The sequence below is a fragment of the Xyrauchen texanus genome, chromosome 31 (genome assembly GCF_025860055.1).
Source record: "Xyrauchen texanus isolate HMW12.3.18 chromosome 31, RBS_HiC_50CHRs, whole genome shotgun sequence".
In the NCBI taxonomy this organism is placed as follows: domain Eukaryota; kingdom Metazoa; phylum Chordata; class Actinopteri; order Cypriniformes; family Catostomidae; genus Xyrauchen; species Xyrauchen texanus.
The window spans coordinates 4,027,907-4,054,472 of NC_068306.1; the positions used below are offsets into that span (position 1 = coordinate 4,027,907).

General features: G+C 42.7%; 2 protein-coding genes and 1 pseudogene across 3 annotated transcripts in view; all 3 read left to right on the plus strand.

Annotated features, from left to right (window-relative positions):
- LOC127624980 (zinc-binding protein A33-like) overlaps positions 1 to 6,317 on the plus strand; it is a 203,655-nt gene extending 197,338 nt beyond the window's left edge. For both annotated transcript variants that reach the window (XM_052099981.1, XM_052099980.1), the window contains exons 2-8: positions 47 to 139; positions 286 to 839; positions 3,530 to 3,625; positions 3,708 to 3,941; positions 4,024 to 4,174; positions 5,020 to 5,046; positions 5,214 to 6,317. In XM_052099981.1, coding sequence (XP_051955941.1) covers positions 67 to 139; positions 286 to 839; positions 3,530 to 3,625; positions 3,708 to 3,941; positions 4,024 to 4,174; positions 5,020 to 5,046; positions 5,214 to 5,758 — 1,680 coding nt within the window. In that variant the 5' untranslated portion in view covers positions 47 to 66 and the 3' untranslated portion in view covers positions 5,759 to 6,317. The remainder of the gene's footprint in view (positions 1 to 46; positions 140 to 285; positions 840 to 3,529; positions 3,626 to 3,707; positions 3,942 to 4,023; positions 4,175 to 5,019; positions 5,047 to 5,213) is intronic.
- The window catches only part of LOC127625049 (zinc finger protein 208-like), a 632,925-nt pseudogene that overhangs the window by 502,329 nt on the left and 104,030 nt on the right, over positions 1 to 26,566 (plus strand).
- LOC127624977 (E3 ubiquitin-protein ligase TRIM39-like) overlaps positions 1 to 26,566 on the plus strand; it is a 70,165-nt gene that overhangs the window by 1,611 nt on the left and 41,988 nt on the right. The window lies entirely within an intron of this gene.

Genomic DNA, 26,566 nt, shown 5'->3' on the forward strand with positions numbered 1-26,566 from the left:
GTTTCATGCTGTGAAATGAGATGTTGGAGTGTTGTGTCCTAAACAGGATTAAAGAGAGGAAGAGCAATGGCAGAATCTTCATCAACATCACCAAAACAAAAACCAACCAGGAGAAACAGTTTAGAAGGTTTACGTCCAAGTAAGTCAGTGAGAGAGAAAAATAATAAATGAGTGAATTAATGAAGCAAATAACATCAACAACAATAATAATGTCATGTGAAAACCCTAAACATCACATCAGATTAAATCTATATACAATAATACTTCAATAATTTGTATTTTCAGACATGTCGTCCTCCAGTAGTGCACTAAATGAGGAGCTTCAGTGTTCAATCTGTCTGGATGTGTTCACTGATCCAGTCACAACTCCATGTGGACACAACTTCTGCAAGACCTGCCTGAATGAATGCTGGAAAAACACTCAGAACTGCAGCTGTCCATTCTGTAAAGAAACATTCAGCAAAAGACCTGATCTGAAGATTAATACAACACTCAGAGAGCTCGTTCAACACTTTGAGAAGAAGTTTAATCTGGGTAAATCTGAAGTTCTCTGTGACTTCTGTGATGAAAGAAAGCAGAAAGCCGTGAAGTCTTGTCTGATGTGTCAAAGCTCTTACTGTGAAACTCACCTGGAGCCTCATCGGAGAGTCCCACGACTAAAGAAACACAAACTGATGGATGCTGTGGAGAATCTGGAGCATTATATATGCCAGAAACACGAGAGACCTCTGGAGCTGTTCTGCAGAGATGATCAGACGTGTGTGTGTGTGTTCTGCACTGAAGGAGACCACAAGACTCACAACACTGTTCCTATAGAGGACGAGAGTGCAGAGAAGAAGGCAAGAGTTACTAATATTCAATCAATACTTATTTTGATGACATCTTTTATAAATATAGATCAGGTGGGGTTTATTCAGGGCCGCAGCTCTTCTGATAACATTAGGCATTTCATCAATATGTGGTCAGTGTCGAATGATCAGACTCCGGTCGCTGCCGTCTCACTTGATGCTGAAAAGGCGTTTGATATGGTAGAATGGGATTATCTTTTTAAGGTTTCGGAAATACTTTTATTGGATGGATTAAATTACTTTATAGACACCTGGTAGTGGTGGTACAAACAAATGGATCAATTTACTCTGAATTGGGGCACCGGCAGGGTTTCCCTCTTTCCCCATTATTGTTCTGTCTTGCCCTTGAACCATTAGCAGCCACGATATGAAAGGAGGATGATTTTCCAGGGGTGATGCATAAGCTTTTACTTTACATAGATTATATTTTATTATTCGTCTCTGACCCTATTAGATCTGGGGGGTGTTCTGGAATGTCGATTATCAATTAATTTAATTATTTTAGTTATTTTTGTAAGAATTTTTTGAAACAATAAATGACTGTTACCAAATGATGATATCATTTCAGACTACATCAGAGCAGATATTACAAATCCAAAATAATATTAATACAATTCTTGTAAAAGCATGTTGTGGAGAGGAGGGGGGCGGGGCCGGGCTGGAATGTCGCACGCCCGGTCCCCAATCGGCCTGAAGGGGCATGCAAGGGTTAAAGGCGGCTAGTGACGACGGTTCGCGAGAGAGTGAATTTTGGGCATGTCCGTCATGTGTGTGTTTATGTTGGTGTGTTTTGTTTTAAGTTTTCATAAAATTATTATTTATATTGACAAGCCGGTTCTTCGCGTGGTCTTCGAGCACTCGTCCACACTCTCCAGCGGACGACAGCCGCTCCTCTCCAGGCAAACCGGAGTCAAACCTCTGCTTTTCTGGCGGCACGTGGGGACACTCCTCCGCCCCTGGCAGTGGCCCTATCGCTCCAGGCGGTCGGGGAGTTGTTTCCCTCCTCCCCTCGTGGACGGCAGACTACCCTCGACCCCTCCACATCTCCTCGCTCCAGGTGGTCGGGAATCCAGTCCCCACTCGCCCCGCGGACGGTGGCCATTCCCCCCGTCCAGGCGGTCGGGCTACTTTGTCACCCGCGGCGCTCCCCTGGTTGGACGGCAGTGTCGAGGACTCTGCGACGGGCATCCCTCCTCCTTCCCGGGTTTCAGCACCAATGTAAGGGGGTTAAGATGGGCAAGGAGGAGGCGAGAACCGGCTTGTCAATATAAATAATAATTTAATTAAACTCAAAACAAAAGCACAAACATAAACACACATATGATGGACATGCCCATAATTCTCTCTCTCTCTCTCTCTCTCTCTCTCTCTCTCGAACCGTCATCCCTCGCGCGCCCCATCAGGACGATTGGGGACCGGGCGTCCGCCCCCCCTCCACTCCACAGTTACGTAGACTGATTGACAAAGGTGAGCTAGGCCTACCCAAGATTTTGATTTATTATTATGCATTCGGTCTCAGATATTTGGCTCATTTGTCGCTTCCACCTGAGAGAGCCCCTCCCTGGTTTAGTATCGAACAGAAAGTTCTTGCACCTATTTTGCCATTGCAAAGCCTTTCAATTAAACTAAACGGAGAAGTTAAGTTACACCCGGTTATCTCACATTTCCACACGGTGTGGACAAATGTGTCCTTTATGCTGGATGGATTGTGTGGGAGGTTACTACACTCGGTGACCTATATGAGAGTGGGGTGTTGAGATCTTTTGAAAACATGGTTCAACAGTTTAGGATTCCCAGATCTCAGTTCTTTAGATATTTACAGCTGCACCACCTGCTCTACTATTTTTGGGAGTATCATACACCCCCATAAAGCTGCAGATACTCTGTGAATGGTGATTACTGCTTTTGGAAAAGGTCATGAGGCATCAGTGTATTACTCCCTGCTAATTCAGAGTCTGGGGCACGGAGCTTCAACTTCTCTTGGGAGATTATGGGAGAAATATTTAGTGTGGGATAGGATTCTAAAAAACATCAAGTTTTCATCTAGAGATGCACGGGTGCGCCTTATGTAATTTAAGATTTTGTCATTTTATCGATTCTACTGGACCCCCTTTAGATTCTATAGGCTTGGTCTTAAAGACACACCCACCTGCTGGCGATGCCAATCAGCGGACAGGAAACAACCCATGTGTTAAGATCCAAGAGTTTTGTCTTTGAAGTGGCTTTTGTTTTGCCCCAGTCTGCATGATAATTGGCAGGTGGTTAATCTTCAGGGGTTGGAGATCATCTGGTGCACCCTCATTTTGTGAATGGTGTGTTGAGTTGGGCAGGGTGGTGGCGTTTGAAGAGATAGTGTACAGAAGGCCGGGCAACATCAGGCATAAGGAAGTGGGGCGGCTATATAACATTTTAGGAGGGCTCTCAGAGAGGGGCAGCAGAGAAGGACTGTGTGTTTTTATTTTTTTATGTCTATTTGTGTGTCTTTGTCAGTTGACTTTTGACCACTGGAGTGCTTGTTTGTGTCGGTTGGGGGGTTAATGTTCGTGGGAAAAAAGTTATGTCTATGTGATTTGCTGCATGGAATCAATAAAAACTGTTAATAACAAAAATCAATACTTATTTTGAAGATGGAAAAGCTGTGTTGAGTGATGAAATGTGTCTGTGTTGTTCTCTGTCTGTAGAATCAGCTGGTAAAGACACAGACAGACGTGCAGCAGATGATCAAGAACAGAACGGAGAAGATTCAAGACATCCAACACTCTGTAGAGATGAGAAAGGTCAGTCAAATTTAGGTTCAATCTTCTTTATAAATAAAGGTGCTGAATTAAATACATTTAAACTGTGACTTGATCTCATCAGAGAAACACAGAAGAAGAGAAATCACACAGTGTTGAGGTGTTCACGACTCTGATCCGCTCCATTGAGAGATGTCAGACTGAAGTTGTTGAGATGTTGGAGGAGAAGCAGAAAGCAGCAGAGAAACAGGCTGAAGATCTCATTAAAGAGCTGGAGCAGGAGATCACTGAGTTAAAGAGGAGAAACTCTGAGCTGGAGCAGATCTCACACACTGAAGATCATCTTCATCTCCTACAGGTCAGTGTCCATCTCTCTCATCAATGAGAATGATTAGAAAACACTCCTCATGCTGATGGATTTCTCCTCTCTCCTGCTGTAGATTGACCCGTCCCTGTACAGCCCTAAAAACAGTAAGAACTGGACTGAGATCAGTATTGACACTCATGTGAGTGTGGACACTCTGAAGACAGCTCTGACTCGACTCAAAGACACTCTACATGAGTCTGTAGATCAAAAACTCGGTCAAACTGGTAAGTGTATATAGTAGATCTGTCACGATTATTAAATAACCGTCTGATCACAGTTATTTGAGACAACTGCGATTATTGGGCATTCAAATTCCAATCATATTTTAATGCCCAAATAAGGGAATTGTAAGTGAATATACTGTATAAATGACATGAACGGCACATTTGTGTGTCATTCAGTTGAACTCTGAGTCCGATCTTCACTGAGTCACACAGCGGACGTCAACCAGCTCCTGTCCTGAAGAGCGCGTGAAGCGATCTGATACACACACTGTCAGCAGAGACTCGTGAAAATATAAACAAACAAATATAAAATCTCATCACTAACGGTCACGATCACCGCATCAGTGTCGTAAACTGGAGGAAAACTCAGCCTTTATTTTCTTTTATCAACAAAAGGTTTCAAAAACAGTTCACAGATATCCACAGAGGGGTTTAAATCAACTCTCTCCGGGTTCAGTCATCTATTAATGGTGTTGAACAACACTCTGGGAGAGTTCGAGAGTAAAGAAATAATATTAGAAACATGATTTGCTCTTTTAATATTTCAACAAACCTCCGATCAGCCTTTCTACACTCCTGTCTGACAGCACGAGTAGCATTATCTAACCACGGTTGACCTCTATGATGTTTTTATACGAGCAATAACATCCCAAATATCTGAACACTCAGAGTTAAACACAGTAACCAGCTCATCAGGACCTGCCTTAAAAGAGGGAGACTCAATAAATGACGTAAAGGAGGAGGATAAAAAAGCATCTGTAAAAGCTGTAGATGCAGATTAAGCATTTCTCCTGTAATATTCCTGTAAACAATTGCTGATGTTTTCTTGTGATTTGTGTTGACAGTATTGAGGAGGATGCAGCAGTATGCAGGTACAGTGTGTGATCTTCACTGTTCTCTCATATACACTTACAATACTTTACATTTATATACTGACAGCTGACTTACTGCTCTACACTTTCATTATACTCTGATTCAATATTACATCAATCAAAATGTTTGTATTCTGAAGTGATTGATATTCTCTGATCTCTCTCAGTGGATGTGACTCTGGATCCTGATACAGCTCATCCATATCTCATCCTGTCTGATGATGGAAAACAAGTGACATGTGGAGACATTAGACAAAAACTCCCAGATAAACCAGAGAGATTTGATAGATGTGTAAATGTCCTGGGAAAGAAGGGATTCAGTTCAGGCAGATTTTATTTTGAGGTGCAGGTGAAGGGAAAGACTGAGTGGAATTTAGGAGTGGCCAGAGAATCCATTAACAGGAAGGGACAGATCACACTGACTCCAGTGAATGGATTCTGGACGGTTTGTTTGAGGAATGAGAATGAATATAAAGCCTGTGAAGATCCTCCTGTCTCTCTGTGTTTGAGAATGAAGCCACAGAAGGTTGGTGTGTTTGTGGATTATGAGGAGGGTCTGGTCTCCTTTTATGATGTGGAGTCCAGCTCTCATATCTACTCTTTCACTGGTCAGTCTTTCACTCAAACACTCTTTCCATATTTTAGCCCATGTTTTAATGATGAAGGTAAAAACTCAACTCCACTGATCATCACACCTGTCAGTTATAATTAATGAATTTATACCCCATAAATATAAAAAACTACATGAACATTAGATTTGTGCTTTTCTTAAAAGACAATATGAGGTTTGGTTGCTAGGGAGATCTGGATGGTTGCTAGGGAGATCTGGATGGTTGCTAGGGAGATCAGTATGGTTGCTAGGGAGATGTGTATGGTTGCTAGGGAGATCTGGATGGTTGCTAGTGTGTTCTGTGTGGTGTCATTTTTATATCACCAGAACTTGAATTTGAAAAAGCCTCTAAATTCATGATCTTCAATAAAGACTGGGTGTAATTTGTTGTTATCGAAAGATTTTGCTGTTCATTTTTAATATTTGAAAATATTTTGTGTAAATTCAACTAAAAAAATTCAGGTCATGTAATTCGAGTTTTTATTAATCAAGTGGTGAAATTCAGGTGTAATTAAAATGTTTGATGTATTAATGTCATACAGAAAGTTTACACACAATAACAGAACAATGTCCACATTGTGTGAAATGTTCATTCAGATCCTTTTTCAGTGAAGTGAAACTTTTCATTCAGTTTTCAAATTATTTTTAATAAAACTTTTTAACGTGATGAAAGAAAAAGCTGTTACATTTTGATCATTTTCAATTAGTTTTATATTTTTCTTATAACAGTTTCATGACTGTTATTAAACTGTTATTAAAGGTGATTCCAGGTTGTTTTTAATGCACACCATGAATTTCTAAATATGACTTTAGTATTTTAAAAACTGTATAAACGATTATAAAATAATCCAATAGAAGAGCGATGTAAAATTAACAGTGTTAGTTCAAGAGTATTTCCTGAAAGTTAAAAGACTTACTCGCCCCATCAATACACATAAGGGTTATTATAGATCATTCACATGTTAAATCTCTCACAGCAGACATTTGTTTCTTTAGACCGGTCAAACAACACAACCATTTGCAGAAACATGTCCCGACGTAATTATAAATGATCAGAACAATCTGGTTTAATGATTTGGTTATTTCACATTTGACACAATGTCTCTGTAGATGTTTAGCCAGTATCATTAATCTATACAAGATTCCTCATGGCAGAGTCACATTGTGCCAACTGCTGGACAGATTTTCCATCTATCTACAGCATCATAAACGATCATGTCATAGCTTTCCTCCATCATAGTCTGTATGGTAACATCACTTCCACAGAAAATACACTCTTCTTCTTCTACAAAGATTGTTAAAATATCCAGGACAGCCGTCTGTATCATCTGTAGATCGGGTGATCAACCAAACACTCTCAAATCTTGGGCTAGAATATGATTAAGACGGTTTCAATACTCTATAAATTAGTTCTTCAAAGTGTGAAAAGAAAGAAATACTCATCATCAGTCTCATAAACAGCTGTGATCCATATGATATGGTTGGTCATCCTTTCACATGTCAAATCACAGCCACAAACTACATTTTATTTCAGCAAGTTTACTAACTACACACATGCACAAACAAACAAACACTTTACTAACTACACACATGCACAAACACACACTTTACTAACTACACACATGCACAAACAAACAAACACTTTACTAACTACACACATGCACAAACACACACTTTACTAACTACACACATGCACAAACAAACAAACAAACACTTTACTAACTACACACATGCACAAACAAACACTTTACTAACTACACACATGCACAAACACACACTTTACTAACTACACACATGCACAAACAAACAAACACTTTACTAACTACACACATGCACAAACACACACTTTACTAACTACACACATGCACAAACAAACAAACAAACACTTTACTAACTACACAGTGCACAAACAAACACTTTACTAACTACAGACATGCACAAACAAACAAACACTTTACTAACTCTCTTAGCTGTCCATCGTGTACGATGATGACGCTTGCTCCGGGGGTGGGGGTGGGAGGGGGGTGGGTTTAGCGACCTTGTCGCTGGTGCCACTTCTCATGGGCGTGGAGTCCGATCCTTGAGCCGTACAGTCGTCCACAGATGGAGCAGGGGAAACCAGATGCCAGGGGGGTACCAGCCGCCCACTGGTGTCTCTTGATGCGCCTCTCAGATCGTCGATCTTGGTTGGTTTGGTGTATTTGAGAGACTGCAGAGGCACAGGTGACCTGCCAGGCAGATCTGTCGAGTGCCAGTGATTCAAGCTGTGTGAGGGGGGTGTTCGCTCGCTTTAGGATGTCCCTGGTGTAGTCCTTAAAGCGCCGCTTTTGCCCTCCAGCAGACCGTTTTGCGCCCATTAGTTGACTGTAGAGGACTTGGCGGGGCAGGCGGTGTTCAGGCATGCGTATGGTGTGCCCTATCCAGCACAGATGTTTTTTGGCCACAGCTGCTTCCATACAGATTGAGTCAGTGTTGCTGAGGATGACTGTATGGGGAATTCGATCTTCCCAGGACAAACTGAGGATCTTCTGTAAGCAGCGGATATGGAAGGCCTCTAGGTTGATGATGTGCTGGCGGTATGGGGTCCATGACTCTGCCCCATAAAGCAGAGTAGAGACACATACCGCGTTATAAACAGCGACCTTAGTACTGACCTTCAGGTTACGGTTTTCAAAAACCCTGCTGCGTGAGGCGTCCAAAAGATGATGAGGCTTTATTTATCCGGCTGTGTATTTCTTTGTCGAGGGAGCAGAATGAGGACAAAATGGAGCCAAGATAGGTGAAGTGGTCCACTGTTTTAAGTGGAACACCGTTTATATGAAAACTGGGGGGTGTGAGGGCAGGGGTAGTGAGATGAGACATGACCTCGGTTTTTTGAATGTTGACCTGTAGGCCAAAGGATTGGTACAGACTGGATATTGTGTTAAGGGTGTGCTGCATAGAGTCCGGGCTGTGAGCTAAGACGGCACAGTCATCAGCATACTGAAGCTCACAGATTTGGTGGGTCTTTGTCTTTGTGCGGGCCTGGAGCCGACGTATGTTGAAGAGGCTTCCGTCAAGTCGGTATTCCACATGGACACCGACTTCATGTCCCATGACACGGTGGAAGAGGCAGGTGATGGCAGAGAGAAGGATGTTAAAGAGCACCGGAGCCAAGACACAGCCTTGCTTCACCCCAGCTTTTACCTCGAAGGACTCTGACTGGAGTTCTCCCATGAGTACTCTGGCATGCATCCCGTCATGCAGCTGCTGTAGGATGCAGAGAAACTTGGGTGGTACCCCAAGTTTGGAGAGGTGTTTCCAGAGCAGTTCACGGTTGATGGTATCAAAAGCTTTGCTGAGGTCGATGAAGGCAACGTAAAGGTCTTTGTGGTGTTCTCGGCTCTTCTCCATCAGCTGCCTCAAGACAAAAACCATATCTGTCGTGGATCTAGTCTTCCGGAAGCCACACTGCGTTTCCGGAAGCACAGCTTCCGAGATGTGCTCAACCAGTCTGTTGAGCATGATCTTGGCCAGGACTTTCCCTGCGATGGAGAGGAGAGATATCCCGCGGCTGTTGCCACAGGCTGCTCGGTCTCCTTTCTGTTTGTAAATGACCACGATGTTAGCATCCTTCCAGTCCTGTGGGAGGGTCCCATGTTCCCAGATGTTTTGTATCAGGAGGTGCAGGCGACGCGTGAGGATGTATCCTCCGTGTTTGAAAACCTCTGCAGGGATTCCATCGGGTCCAGTGCTTTTGTTGTTCTTCAGCCCCGCAATGGCTTGCCGGAGTTCTGAGTAAAGTGGTGGGGTGTCCAGGTGCATGGTAGGTGGCAGGTCTGGGAGATTATCCAGAATATGTGTGTCGACAGGGTTGATGTGGTTGAGGAGACTCTCAAAATGATTTGCCCAACGGGCAAGAATCTCGTGGCGGTCCTTGAAAAGGATGGCGCCGTCAGCTGATCGGACTGGGGCAATCACCTGCTTCCTGGGGCCATACAATGCTTTTATGGCATCGTAAAAGCCTTGAATGTTATTGCAGTCTGCCATGTTCTGGATTTCTCACGCCTTTTGCACCCACCAGGTGTCCTCCATAATTCTGAGGGCTCGCTGGGTTGCTGTTCTTGCAGCAAGGAAGGTAGTTTTAAGGGTGGGAGATCCTGGGCAGGACAGGAGAGCTTTGTGGGCCTCATGCTTGATTTTTAAAAGTGACTGTATCTCAGCTGAGTTACAGTCAAACCAGTCCTGATGGTGTTTCCTTAACTGGCCGAGTGCCTCTGAGGCTGCGCTATGAATAGCCTGGCGCAGTGCTGGCCAGTCGGTTGATTCCTCCGGGATCTTGTTGAGGTTTTTAGCAAGCAGCCGTCGGAGGTTGTCTTTGGTGGTGAGGCTATTCAGCGCTGTACAATTGAGTTTCTTGTTTGGAGCTGTCCTCGGGCCATGGGGTTGAATGCTCATGAGTAGTTTGGATCTGACCATGAGGTGGTCAGTCCAGCACTCAGCTCCGCGCATAACACGGGTGGTGAGGACATCTTGACGGTCCTTTTGACGGACAATCACGTAGTCAAGAAGATGCCAGTGTTTTGAGCGGGGGTGCTGCCAGGTGGTCTTAAGCCTGTTTTTCATCTGGAAGACGGTGTTAGTAATGACCAGCTGGTGCTCTGCAAAGAGGGAGAGGAGTCTGAGCCCGTTGTGGTTCATTTTCCCCACACCATGCTGGCCAATGACTTTATTCCATACCAGGTGCTCCGTGCCCACTCTAGCATTGAAATCTCCCATGAGTATGAGCCTGTCTGTAGCCGGGGTTTTCTGTAAGATGGCATCAAGAGCTCTGTAGAAATCCTCTTTGATGTTGTGCTCGGCATCAAGAGTTGGAGCGTATGCACTGATGAGAGTGGCAAAGCGTTCCTTTGCCAGGGAATGCGCCATGTCATCAGTCTTTCATTGATGCCGATGGGGGATTCCGGAATGCGCTGCAGCAGTTTGGACTTTACAGCAAAGCCAACTCCATGGTTACAACGAGTGCCTTCGGGGACCCCCTTCCAGAAGAAGGTGTACCCAGCACCAACCTCTGCCAGGGAGTCCTCCCCATGTAATCTGGTCTCGCTGAGAGCTGCTATATCGATATTATATTTGGCGAGCTCCAGGGCCACCAGTGCTGTCCTGCGATGGGGCCTGCCAGGAGTTTTGACCAGGTCCAGCAGTGTGCGAACGTTCCACGAAGCAATGCTTAGCTTATTTTTCACTTTGATTTTTCGACCGCAAGGGGGGATGCTCCGACGGTTGCGGCTTACCGTCCGGAGTGTGGGAAGCAGACAATTTTTGGACCACCTTTTCCAGGTCCTTCCCCATCACAGAGGTGAGCAGTGTGGGGCTGCTCAGTCACAGTGGAAGCTGCCGAAAAGACGCGCTGCTCCATCCCGCAGTCCTAGCGACCATCACTCCATTGCCGCCTGTGTGCATGGTTTGGCTAGACACTTCCAGCCACATCCTTGGCCTGTGCCCACCACCATTCCACGATCGCCACAGGACTTTTTGGGGGCAAGAAGCTTGTGCATAAGTGTGGATTAAGGTGAGGGTGTGGTTGCGCAGACCTCACTCCCACCATCTTCACTCCTAACCAGATGACCTCCAGTGGCATGAGGGAACCCATGACGACCTTCGTCTGGCAGGAGTTGCAGGGGGCTGCCAGTGGTCCGGTCAGTTGGACTCCGCCTGTGCCTGTCCCCAGGTGCAGGTTTGTCTTCGGGGTTTGCTCCCCTAGCCACTGTACCCTCCCGAGTTAACCCACGTGGCCTGGGGTTGCCCTCTTCCGCCTTGCCAGCCGTTGTGGTGGTTCTCACAACACCATCTTCCGCCTGCATCACCGTTGGGGTCTTCGCTATTTACCCATAGCTGGGGCTATTTACCCATAACTGGGACAGAGGTTGACGGGCATCAGGGCGTTTCCACTCACCGATGGGCCTGCATGCCGCGTCTCTGGGGCCCACTGCTGCTCCGAGAGCCCGTACAACTTAGCCTGGAACCTCAAGGGACCAGTTACCATGTGTGCCACGGGGAGGCGTGTACGAGATCTTGGCAATGGAGAGGCTATGTACCGGCTGAGGAGGCTTACACACTCGGCTCCACTTTTCACCCCTGAAAACAGAAGGCTATCCAGTGGCAGTAGCTGAAAGCAGAGAGTGACAAGCAGAAGCAGCATGCAGCATGCAGCATGCACTAGCTACAAGCACTACTACTCCAACACTGCTGCACTGACGCATCACATGCCCTGTGTGCCAAGTCACACAACACACATGCACAAACACACACTTTACTAACTACACACATGCACAACCACACACTTTACTAACTACAGACATGCACAAACACACACTTTACTAACTGCACACATGCACAAACACTTTACTAACTACAGACATGCACAAACACACACTTTACTAACTACACACATGCACAAACACACACTTTACTAACTGCACACATGCACAAACAAACACTTTACTAACTACAGACATGCACAAACACACACTTTACTAACTACACACATGCACAAACACACACTTTACTAACTGCACACGTGCACAAACACACACTTTACTAACTCCACACATGCACAAACACACACTTTACTAACTACACACATGCACAAACACACACTTTACTAACTGCACATGTGCGCAAACACACACTTTACTAACTACACACATGCACAAACAAACACTTTACTAACTCCACACATGCGCAAACAAACACTTTACTAACTACACACATGCACAAACAAACACTTTACTAACTACACACATGCACAAACACACACTTTACTAACTACACACATGCACAAACACACACTTTACTAACTGCACACGTGCACAAACACACACTTTACTAACTGCACACGTGCACAAACACACACTTTACTAACTACACACGTGCACAAACACACACTTTACTAACTCCACACATGCGCAAACAAACACTTTACTAACTGCACATGTGCGCAAACACACTTTACTAACTGCACATGCGCAAACAAACACTTTACTAACTGCACATGTGCGTAAACACACACTTTACTAACTACACACATGCACAAACAAACACTTTACTAACTCCACACGTGCACAAACACACACTTTACTAACTCCACACATGCGCAAACAAACACTTTACTAACTGCACATGTGCGCAAACACACACTTTACCAACTACACACATGCACAACACACACTTTACTAACTACACACATGCACAAACAAACACTTTACTAACTCCACACGTGCACAAACACACACTTTACTAACTGCAAACGTGCACAAACACACACTTTACTAACTACACACATGCACAAACAAACACTTTACTAACTCCACACATGCACAAACACACACTTTACTAACTACACACATGCACAAACACACACTTTACTAACTCCACACATGCGCAAACAAACACTTTACTAACTACACACATGCACAAACACACACTTTACTAACTACACACGTGCACAAACACACACTTTACTAACTACACACGTGCACAAACACACACTTTAGTAACTGCAAACGTGCACAAACAAACACTTTACTAACTCCACACATGCGCAAACAAACACTTTACTAACTGCACATGTGCGCAAACACACACTTTACTAACTACACACATGCACAAACAAACACTTTACTAACTCCACACGTGCACAAACACACACTTCACTAACTACACACATGCACAAACACACACTTTACTAACTCCACACATGCACAAACACACACTTTACTAACTACACACATGCGCAAACAAACACTCCTCCATTGTCCTGAACGAAGAGCTTTTTACAACATTATAATGTCATGGATGAACAATTCTGGTCAAACCAATGGGGAGACAAAATATTTCATTGTCATTGCACGAATAGGTCAGCAGGTGTTGCTATACTGCTAAACAATTTTCCTGGGAAAACATTAACTACTATCCGGGATACTGGTGGCCATTGGATTGTTTGTGTAGTAGATGATCATTTTCTGATCTTAGGAAATATATATGGGTATAACAACCTTAACCAGAACAAAACTATGTTTACTGAATTACTACAGCAGTAAAGGATCAATGTCAAAGATATTCTATTCATAATTGTATATTTGGAGGTGATTTTAACATGGTGATGGATGAATGGCTTGATTGATATCAGAGATACCGTTACAATCCTGTATTGCTTGATTTTTGAATTGTATTAAAATTTAAAGATGCACGGCGCACAAAAAAACCTGGTACTCAAGTTTTCACCTGGTTTAACCCGGATGGTTCAATCCAATCACAAATAGATTTTGGGTTAGTGTCTGAAGATTGGCCTAATCTGGAGTCAAGCTCTATAATTTCTGCAGCACCTCGAACAGATCATTGTATGTTTAAACTTATTCAATCAATTATATAATTGAAGATTCAAATAGTAAAACTTATAGAGATAAATGGGAATATTTAAAATATAAGGTACGTCAGTTTTCTATATCAAAGGGTAAACTATTACGCAGAACTAGTTAAAAAAGAGAAATGGAAACCATTAAAGAAATAAACAGTATTTGTGTTAAATCATTAATACATGAAGATAACAAACAAAAACATGTTCATCTGCAATCCTCACTAGATAACATTTACATGAATAAAGCTGAAGGAGCATATATAAGATCAAAGGAGAAGTGGATAGAGGAGGACAAGAGAAGTTCAGCATATTTCTGTAGATTGGAAAGAAAGAGACAAGAGCAGAATGCTGTGAAGACATTGCTGATTAATAATCAAGAATGTACGAACCCTGATAAGCTTTCTAAGGAAATCTTCCATTTCTACAATAAACTCTACTCTTATTCATACATGGATGCTGACGCTTTTTATGAGCATCAAGGAACGGATCCCTAAAGTGGATGAGAGTTTTAAACATGTGTGTGATGCAGACATCAGTATGGATGAACTGGAGAAAGCTAAGAAATGCTTATCTTTAGACCAATCTACGGGTTCAGATGGTCTTACAAGCTATTTCTATAGGCAGTTTTGGGAATTTCTTAAAGACCTAATTTTCTATATGCTGAAAGAAATATCTGAAACCCATATTCTTCCAACTACTATGAAGCAAGGGACCATTACTCTCATCCCCAAACCAGGAAAATATCCAAAATTAACAGACAATCTTAGACCCATATCACTGCTTAATACTGACTATAAAATCTTATCTCATATTTATGCCAACAGGTCAAAAAGCAGTATTACACAAATTATCTCAGATACACAGTCAGGTTTTATAAAAGGACTCGTTCTTGATTTACTGGATTATCATTATTAAATTGAAGATGATGGTTTTGTTTTATTTTTAAAACTTTAAACTTTTAAACTTTTTTAATTTACAAGGACACTAATAGCACAGTCTTACATGGTACTTCTCCAAGATTTTCAATTGACAAAGGAATTAAACAAGAGTGTCCCATCTCTCCTTTACTGTTGATTACTGCTGCAGAAATGCTCTCTATTCTTATAAAAACTCAGACTTTGACAAATGAACAGTGTTAGGCAAACAGCTGGCAATCAGCCAACTGGCAGACGACACAACTATATTATAAACAATAGTAGTCAAGTTCAAAGTCCCAAAATCCTCAAAACAAAAGACTTATTTTCTAGGGCATCTGTCTTAAAATCAAACCTAAACAAATGTGAATTACTTCCAATTCATAACTCCCCTCTGTTGACAATACATAATATCCCTGTTAAGTCAAGCATTTCATATGGTGAGCTTGATGGAGGTCTGAAAGCCATTGATATTGAGTGTATTAATGGTATATCAAAACTAATTGTCTTAGATCCTTTGTGAAAAAATGAAAACAGCCTTTGGTTCAGATTGCTAGCAACATTTTTATGAAACTATGGGGCATCAACCTCCTTCTTAGATGTGATTATGACCAAAAAAATCTCCCTGTGAAGTTATCAGATTTTCATCAACAGGTATTATTATATTGGAAAATGATTCACAAGCACAATTTTAGCCCTCATAATATCCCGTTATGGAATTGTAGATATGTGGTATTTAGGAACAAGTCTTTATTCAGGAAGGAACTAAGATACTGAACTAAGACATACATTTTTTTCACTGCTAAAAACTGTGAATTTTTTTTTGTGTGTCTCAGTTCGTTCCTGAGCCTGAGTCTTAAATGTTTTTTCTCTCTTAAATATTTTTTTTTCTCTCTCTCTTAAATTTTTTTTCTTCAAAAATATCTAAATGCTTTCCAATTCCTCAGCGTCCATCCACCGGAAGTCGCCTTAAAACAGACGCACATGCACAGTACTTCATTTTTCACTTTAACCATCTGTGTGGCTTCTGATTTGCCTTTAAGCCAGTAGACACTGTCACTACTCGATCAGTACCGGAAACACGATTGGTACTGCGCATGTGCGAAAATGCGTCTACACACTGACACAGCAATATGGTGGCGCAGTGGTTTCAGTGTTACTTTTGATTGAACAAAAACTTACAGGGGATACATGTATCACACACACACACACACACACACACACACACACACACACACACACACACACACACACACACACACAAATAATAATAATCAAATAAGACTAAATAATATGAGAATAAAATAATAATTGTCACCTTCTCAGGAATTCAGGAGGTAACTCTTATAATGAAAGCATAATTGTTTTAATCAACAGAGCAGTTTTAACGGTTTCTTGTTAAATGACAAACAAAGAGAGTCATAGAATAATTTTAGATCGATACAGAACAGCCTAAAATTGGGCTTAGAATCAGTTTAACCCATCATCAAATCCAAAACATTCATTATTTCAAAAATAAAAAGTTTGTTGTAAGCAGAGAAAATAAGTCAGGCTACATCTTTCCAGAACTCCTTTGCATAATCACATTCAAAAAACAAGTTTGTTTCAACATTAAAGTTGCAGAATGTACATTGTGAAGAAATGTCCAATTTAAACTTACAGGGATAGTAATTATGAAGAATTTTATAATCAAGTTCTTTCATCTTGTTAGGTAACAGAAACGTATTAATGCCAATCCATATATTAATAGTCAAGAGAAGAAGAATTTAATTTCCACTTGAAAAGAGCTTTGGGGTGACAGTTTTCTTAATAAGAGTTCTTCTTTTTTTTTTTTTAAGTCTGAACTATTTTAACAAAGGAAGAGCCAAAACCAAACCTACACAAAGACTCAAACATAAACTCATGCTCAACCGTGTCAAAGACCTTATAAAGGTCTGAAAATAAAATAACTGCATTATCGTTGATCAATTCCTTATAATCTAAAATATCTAAAACATGTCGAATATTATTTGCTATATGCCTACCTTTCATAAAGCCAGATTGGGAAACAGAGACAAGTTCTTCTAAGCAAGGGTTCAAACTATTTGCATAAAGGGAAGCAAACAATTTATAATCCGAATTAAGTAAAGTAATTGGGCGCCAATTATCTAAACACAAGGAATCTTTGTTAGGTTTTGGGATTAAAGTGATCAAACCCTGCTTCATGTACTCAGTCAGTTCACCTTTCTGTACACAGTCTTTAAACATTTCCAAAACAAACATTTCTAATGTCTTCCCAAAAGTCCTATAGAGTTCAAACGGCAGTCCATCTGGACCTGGGCTTTTATTGAGGGGAGCTTTCTGAATAATCGCATCCAACTCTTCCAAAGTCAAATCCATCTCACAAGATGACTGATTTCCATCACTTATAATAGGTGTGAATGCTTGAACCCTCTCAAAAAAGCATCAGAAAACTGTGGATTAAATGAAGAAGTATAGAGAAACAAAATTAGAAACTCTGGCTTCATCTGTGACCAAATTGCCCTCAATATATAGAGAAGATATTCTTTCAGCTTTCCCTCTTTTCTAAATTAAAAAACATGCTGAATTTTACTCCCCGAATTCAAGCCACTTCACTCTGGATCTAATAAAAGCACCTTTAGTCTTTTCTGCATTTTGGTTATTAAATTCTTCTTTTAGGTTGTGCAGTTCTACTTTATCATCTTCTTTTGTCTGTTGCTTTCCTAAAATTGTGTTCATTTCAATTAAAATAGAAGTATACCTTAAATATTTTGCCTTTACCAATTGTTTACTAAATCGAAGAGAGAATTTTCTACACTTGTATTTGAACATCTCCCAATTAGAAGATACTGAAACAGCAGATTTCGCTTTAAATTCTCCAATAATGTTCTTAATACATAAACAATAAGAGTGATCCATAATAGAGAACAATTTAGTTTCCAATAGCCAAGGTTTCTGTGACAACCAGTTCCAGAATCAGATGAAATAAGGTCGATAAAAGCATGATCTGTGAGGGGAGCAGGACAAATACTTCTTCTTCTTCTTCTTCTTTCGTTTATTGGCGCGTTGCATTCTTAGTGCATATCGCCACCTACCTTTGCTGTTATGCAGTCATGATTTCTTTTAATCAGGTTTTCCTTATTATTATTATTATTTCCTTTGATTCTTTCTCACATAATCATCCTTATTTATTTGATGCTCCATCTCATTCCATCTCCCATAGTCCGCTTGGCGCTGCGTGTTCAGCTCCTCCAAACTGGACTATAAAATCTGGGACAAAACAGACCATCCTTATTCTAAACTAAATCCTTTCACTTAATCCAGTATTATATATGTATTTCATTAATATTCTATATCCTTCTCTATCCTTATTAAACTCATAACCTAACAAATATGATAAATCCCTATTAACCTTCCCTCTTTCATTTAAATATGATATCAATTCCTTCCTTTCCTCCTCATACCTTTTACAATCATATATCACATGCTCCACTGACTCTTTCTCCCCACAATTCTCACATAAGCCTGACTCATGAACTCCAATTATAAAGAGCGATGCATTCAATCTTGAATGACCAAGTCTCATCCTAGTCATAATGACCTCTTCTTTCCTATTTCTACCATTTATGCTTTTCTTAGTATCTACCATTTTTTAATATTATATAAGTATCGTCCCTTAATATCTGTATTCCACTTTTCCTGCCACTCTTTAATAATATTTTCCTTAATAATAGATTTAACTTCACTTTTACTTAATGGAACATTAAAATCTATTTCTTCCTTTTTAAAGCATTTTTTGCTAACTCATCAGCATACTCATTACCAGCTACTCCTACATGCGCTGGCACCCAACAGAATCCAACTTCTACTCCTTTCCTTTGTATTATGCCATATTAATGAAAATATTTCAGCACATCAAATCTTCTCTAGAAGTACAATTAGTAAGTAGTGATGTTAAGACAGAAGCAGAATCAGAGCATATCACTATTCTGTCAGGCCTAACCTCCTCTACCCATGTTAGTCCTATTATAATAGCTACCATTTCAACAGTATATATTGACAATCTAGAAGTTAATCGTTTAGATATTGATATTCTGAACTCTGGAATATACACTCCTATTCCTGTAATCCCTGTTCTTGGATCTTTAGATCCATCAGTATAAATGTTCATACTTGCATAAAATCTTTCCTTTATGTACTTATTAACTTGAGACTTAATTATACCCATTTCCTCCCATTCCCATTTCTTATCTAATATTCCTAAATCAATTTTAACCTCAGGAATAATCCAGTTCGAACCTCTCCCCATACAGGTGACACACTACACTCAATATTTGCAATCTGATATTTCTCTGTTAACTGATTTATCTTCCATCCATATCCTCTCTCAATTCTACTTAAATATTCCCAACAATTATTTAAAACATCTTTAGCTATATTTCCTCCAGTGTAACTCATTAAAGATGTCCATAATACCAAAGACAGTTTCTCTCTCCTTAAATTCAATGGCATTTCATTCGCTTCTACTAATAATGCATTGACTGGAGTAGTTTTAATTGCTCCTAAACATATTCTAAGGGCTCTATATTGAATTCTATCTAGACTTTTTAATAGTGATTCTGAAGCTGCCCCATAAATTATGCATCCATAATCAATAGAAGATCTGATCAAGGCTTGATATATTGTTAGCATTGAGTCTCTATCTGCTCCCCATTCTTTCCCAGCTATTGCCCTCATCACATTTAAAATCCTCCTGCATTTTTTATCAACTTCCTCAATATGTTTTTTCCAAGTGTATCTCCCATCTAACCACATTCCTACAGGACAAATACTACTGGACTTACCGTAATAAAAGGAGACATGAAGTCTGATATAAGACAGTAATCTATACGCGATTTTCTTGACATATCTGTACCAAGTATATGAATAATCGATGTCAACATGCATAAACCTGTAAGCATCCAATAGAGAAAGGTTTCTACAAAAAACATTACTAATAGTGTTGTGAATTCTCTCCCTTTAATTATTAAGTTGGCTACGTGTGTGACGTTTTAAGTTGCGTTGTACGCAAATAACGTAGTGCAGCGTTCTCAGCACGCACGGACTCAGTGTAATTGCCTATTCACTAAGCTACTCCAGTTGAGCGATCATATCGCGTGAACACATTCAGGTGCAGTGTTTAAGTGCAAGATCAAGTTTGTGACAAAGTAAGTTTTCCTTCTATGTATATTGTTGATAGCGCAGTTGAAATACAATGTGACAATCTGTGCTATGTTAAATCATGTTTGTGATGTAGTTGATGTTTAGTGATCTTTCTAAGGGTAATTTGATCCTGCTTAACGAGCGGATTATCCCGCTAGCATCGCGGCTCGTTTGCTCATGTTTACTAGTTATTATTACCTTGAAGTGCATTTCTCTGTGGGATAATATCCTTCACTAGTTATTATACTATTAATGAGACAGTCCAATTTCTATAATCTATATTTTGGTGTTTTTGTCAAATTCATTGCAGTTTGTTATTGAAGACTCATACTGATATATATATATATTTCTCGATTTGTATTTAATGTATCAGTGCGCTTTACAGAGATGTTTATATTCAGGTTTGCAATCTCTTAAATTGTTGAATATGCTTAGACAGTGAGTATTTATTTCTGTTATATTATTTATTTCAGAAACTACCTCAAATACACTGTTCTGTGTATGGTCACTCTTGTGCAATAAACAGCTAAACTCTATATCTGATGACTCTGACTCCCTGACCAGAGTTCTGCAGCGGTCAATAATATAATCCACCAGTTTTCAGTGGGGCAATCCCCAACAAATGGTCCTTCGAGCCGGATCTATTGACTACTGTAGTGATGTCATCGGAAGAGCAATCAACCTCTCTCCCTCATGCTGAGACGTCAGACAGACCCTCACGGCATCGTCGCACACCCAAGCATCTGGAGGAGTATCTCCTTGGCTACAGCCATCACCGACCTGTTCTTTCCTCCCCACCTACAGCAGAGGTGTCAGCGGAGCAGAGAGGAGCAGCAGCCGCAGTGGGCATAATTAGTCAATCACGACCAGCCTCCAGACAGGGTGAGCATCCAGCCACAAGCTCCACAGACTTATTAAGTATGAGTTCACTGAGGGAATTAATGAAGTCTATATCCGAGAAGGAAAGAGATGAGGTTGCTGATATGGCTGCGCTTCAGAGCAAACTCAAGCAGTATGAAAAACGACAGCATTGGCGTCAGGAGCTGATGAAACATATCACATCATTCCTGAGGGAAGAAGGGGATGAAGAGGTGCAAATTGTAAAGCCTGCCACACCACCGAGATCACCTCCAGGAAACTCACCTCATCCGACCCATTCATCAAGCCCTTCTTCTTATTCATCACAGTCACATGACATTGAGTTGCATACCAAAGGACAAGGACATGTGAGTGCCACACAAATAAATGTAAGCACACCTACTGCAGAGACAGAGCACTTTAACCCTGGTTTTGTACCAATACAGCCAGTCACTTCACTCCCTGTGTACTCACCAATTTCGTCTGGTACATTACCTGCCGCCATGCGCCAACACCAACATGTTACAAGAGCAGTCACTCTGCCACTACTGCTTAATACACAGTTTTGCCCTTATGACGATGCAGGAACTGCATTCCAGCCTCGGGTGCAGCCACAGCTAGTAGCTCCCACGCCAACCTACCAGCATCCCAGAGTGCCTTACATCTATACAACAGTGGCACCCTCTCCACGAGAACCTGTCGCGGCTCCACTTGCATCCAGTTTTCCAGTTCCTCACTATACGACAATGCCTCCAGTAGTGTCAGTGCCTCAAACCCTGCACAGTGCTTCAGTTCCTGCCATGAACATTCCTGCTCTTGCGGGCACTTCTCTACATCCATTGAGCCAGCCACTGAAGCGACCAGAATACTTGGTGCCTCACCGCCCTTTGCATGCTGGCCCCCAGCCAAAGATTCCTGATTTTGTAAATGACAACGAAAGGGAATTCGCTAACCTGAAGTTAGCATTGGACAATCTTCTTGAACCTCACGCAGAACTAGATGAGAAATACAAGTACCATATCTTGCTGGAACACCTTAAACTGCCTGAGGCACAAATGATTGGCCAGTCTTGCCGCCATCATCCATACCCGTACTGTGCAGCTATGCAAGCTCTTCAGTTACAATATGGCCAACCCCATCAGCTGGCGCAGAGCGAACTAGCAGCAATCCTCACAGCACCAGAGGTAAAACCAAACGATGCACACAGTTTTCAGAGTTTCGCTCTCCGTGTCCACCTCTTAGTGAGCATGCTGTTATCTTTAGAGGGACCTAGAGGGATGGAGTTGAACTGCTGCTCACATGTGGATCGATTGGTTAGTAAGCTGCCAAAGTACTTGCGAGATGGTTTCATAGAGTTTCTCCAGCTACAAGGGAAGCTCAACTCCCCCAGTATTAACCCGTACAACCTACAAGACTTTGCAGGGTGGCTTCACGTCAAAGCTCAGCAACAGAGATTGTCTAGTAGGTTAGTGCAACGCTACCAGTATGAAAGAGATCCCAGCGGTTCAAAGGAGAAGAGTGCAGCTAAACCAAAAAGCCAAAGTACAGCCTTGTATCATGGTGCAGCACCCACTGAGGATAAAGCATCCCCCAGTCTTAAGGTGTCTTGGAAAAAGACCCCCCTCAAAGTCAACTGCCTTTTCTGTGGCAGCAAAGACCACTACATCACTCGATGCGGCAGTATTAAAGAACAGTCAGTGGCTGATCTTTGTAAGTGGATTTCAGAGGGGACGCGCTGCTGGAAATGTGCCCGTTCCCATGTGCCTGAGACCTGTAATCTTAAGAAACCCTGCAGTGACTGTGGTGGTATTCACCTTCAAGTACTTCATGGCGTGGCCCGAAGGCGTGCAACCGATACATCATCAGCTACTTCGGAGAGCCGCATCTATCTTTTGCCGTCCATTGCATCAGGCAGAGTCCTTCTGAAAGTGGTGCCTGTGCTGTTGCACCACAAATCAAAGACAATAGAGACTTATGCTATATTAGATGACGGAGCACAGCGCACCATGATCCTACCTACTGCTGTCCAGCAGCTACAGCTTAAAGGTGAACCTGAGACTCTAGCACTTCGTACAGTCCGACCAGACACTACTCACCTCAATGGCTCAAAAGTCACCTTTGATATCTCTTCAAGAGGTAACCCAGAGAAACACTATCAAGTGTTTGGAGCATTCACAGCTTCTGGCATTGATCTGGTGGAACAATCATACCCAGTTCAGATTCTTCAGAGATGGTATGCACATCTAAGAGGAGTTCCGTTACAGCCATTTCACAGGGTACTTCCATTGGTGCTCATAGGTTCAGACCAAGTTCACCTTATTACTGCCAAAGAGCCTATTCGTCAAGGCATCAAAGGGGGACCCGTGGCAGTTTGTACAGCTCTCGGCTGGGCACTCCAAGGGGCGGAAATGAGTACCACAGGCCAAGAACCAGTGCAACAGTGTTTCTTCATCTCCACTGACCACCCAGACGATCTTCTCTACAGAAATGTGGAGAGGTTATGGCAACTGGATGTGCTGCCCTTTCGTAACGAGCAACTGGTTGTCCGGTCTAAGCAAGACAAAGAGGCTATGCAGTTGCTTGAGTCTCAAACGCAGCGAGTCAATGTCAAGGGAGTACAGCGTTACACAACTCCTCTTCTGTGGAACCCAGGTGCTCCAGAACTTAAGGGCTCAGTGCAATCCGTCCTTGCAAATCTGAGGAGCACTGAAAAGAGACTCCAGAAGGACCCTGAAAAGGCTTCAATCTATTCAGGAGAGATTGCCAAACTCATTGAGTCAGGTTACGTAGTCAAGCTCAACCAAATGGAAGCGACACGAACAGAGGCATGGTACCTGCCTCATCATCTCGTGAGTCATAACAATAAGAAACGACTGGTGTTCGACTGTTCTTTCAGATACCATGGCCTGTCCTTGAACGACCAGCTCCTCCCAGGTCCCACACTTGGACCATCGCTGTTAGGAGTACTCCTGAGATTCAGACAGCATTCTGTAGCAGTAAGCGCAGATATCAAGGGCATGTTCCATCAGGTCCGTCTGTTGCCGAAGGACAGGCCCTTTCTCCGTTTCATTTGGAGAGATCTGCAGAGTGAAAATCTTCCAGATGTATACGAGTGGCAGGTTCTGCCATTCGGCACGACAAGCAGTCCATGCTGTGCCATCTTTGCTCTGCAACATCATGCTTGCAATTCAGTAGCAAAATTTCCAGGGTTACAACAACTAGTCCACCAAAGCTTCTACGTGGATAACTGCCTGACAAGCTTCCCTACTGTCCCAGCAGCCAAGCAAACTGTGGATCAGTTACGCAGCATGTTAGAGGAAGGAGGGTTCGACCTCAGACAGTGGGCTAGCAGTCATCCAGTGGTGGTATCTCATCTTCCGACGGAAGCCCGGTCATCAGCCACAGAGCAGTGGTTAGTGCAAAACCGCGTTGATCTTATAGAGCCCACATTAGGCCTCCGTTGGAATTGTGCAGCTGATACCCTCAACTACCATTATTAGCTCATTGAGCATGCAGAACTGACGATGAGAGCTGCTTACCAGGTGTTGGCGTCCCAATATGACCCACTCGGGTTCATACTACCATTTACCACCAGAGCAAAGGTGATCATCCAACAATTGTGGGCTAAAAAGAGAGATTGGGATGACCCAGATCTACCACCAAACCTTCAGGCCGCCTGGACCAACTGGGAAAGTGAGCTTAAACAACTCACTGCAGTTTCCATTCCTCACTGTTACACACCACCCTCCACAACTGCAGCAGAACAGCACAGTTCCCTTCATGTGTTCTGCGATGCCTCTGAAAGAGCATACGGGGCAGTGGCATATTTGGCCGTTCAAACCAGCAGTGACATTCATGTTTCCTTCATAATGGCCAGATCACGGGTTGCTCCTAAGAGACCGCAGTCTATACCTCGCCTGGAGCTTTGTGCTGCATTAGCTGGGGCTCAGCTGGCCAAACTGGTGAGGGATGAGCTGACACTCTCCATCAATCAGACAATTCTGTGGACAGACTCCATGACTGTGCTAGAGTGGATTCAGTCAGACTCCTGCCGGTACAAGGTGTTTGTTGGGACACGAGTCACCGAGATCCAAGAATTAACAGACCACAGCTCATGGAGGTATGTTAATACGCAGGATAACCCAGCTGATGACATAATGAGAGGTAAAACCCTCCAAAGTTTGGCCGAGCCCAGTCGATGGAGTCAAGGGCCTCCATTCTTGAAACAGAGCCCAGAGCACTGGCCTAAAAGACCTGAAGTTGCTCAGTCAGAAGGAGTATCCGAATTGAAAGGCCTAACCTGCTACTCCGTAATGGCAGTTGAAACGGAGTCCAACCTCCCCGATGTTACGCAATTCAAGACCTGGCGAGAGTTAGTGGGGGCAACTCTACAAGCCTGTCAAGGGGCGGCCACATCGAACAGTGTGATAATGACTAACAGAGAGGCAGAAGCTGTCCTGCTGAGGGCATGTCAAGCTCAGAGCTTCCCGGAAGAGGTAGCTGCCCTTCGGGCACAGAAATTGATTCCTGTGCACAGTCGATTAGTCAACATCACTCCAGAGTGGGACCCCCTGACCAACATGATACGAGTTGGGGGGCGTCTAAGAAGGCTTGCAAACTCAGACCCAGAACAAATCCACCCCATTGTACTGGACCCAAGACATGCAGTAACAAAGCTCCTTATTCAAGAATTTGATGAGCGTCTGTTACATCCGGGAGCTGAAAGAGTCTACGCTGAAATACGGAGACAGTACTGGATTATCAGAGGACGCCAGGCTATCAAGCACCATCAACTTCATTGTCAGTCCTGTCAGCGCTGGAGAGCGCAGCCAAAGGTACCTCAAATGGCAGATTTGCCACCAGAACGCCTCCGTCTACTCTGCCCACCCTTTTATTCAATGGGTGTTGACTGCTTTGGCCCATACCTGGTCAAAATAGGAAGGCGGAATGAGAAACGCTGGGGCCTGATCTTCAAATGTCTCACAACCAGGGCAGTTCACATCGAGCTTCTTAATTCGATGGATGTTGATGCCTTCCTTCTTGCACTCTGCCGGCTCATAGCCAGAAGAGGTCAACCCCGTGAGATCCGTTCAGATTGTGGAACCAACTTCCGCGGGGCAGAAAGAGAGCTACGGGAAGCCTTCTTTAGCCTGGAGTCAGAACTCCAAATCCGTCTTGCAGACCACCAAATCGACTTCAAGTTCAACCCGCCCAGCGCTCCACATTTCGGCGGAATATGGGAGCGTGAGGTCCGCTCTATAAAAAATGCTCTTCAGGTAGCCGTTGGGAACCAAGCAGTCACAGAGGATGTTCTGTCCACAATCCTAGTGGAAGTGGAGGGAATTCTTAATTCAAAACCTCTGGGATATGCCTCAACAGATGTCGCCGACGTCGATCCAATTACTCCTAATCTTCTCCTAATGGGGCAGCGGGATGCATCTCTCCCTCAGGTGGTGTATTCTCCAGGAGACATGGGGCGGCGAAGGTGGCGTCACTGTCAAAACATGGCGGACCAATTCTGGATACAGTTCACCAGAA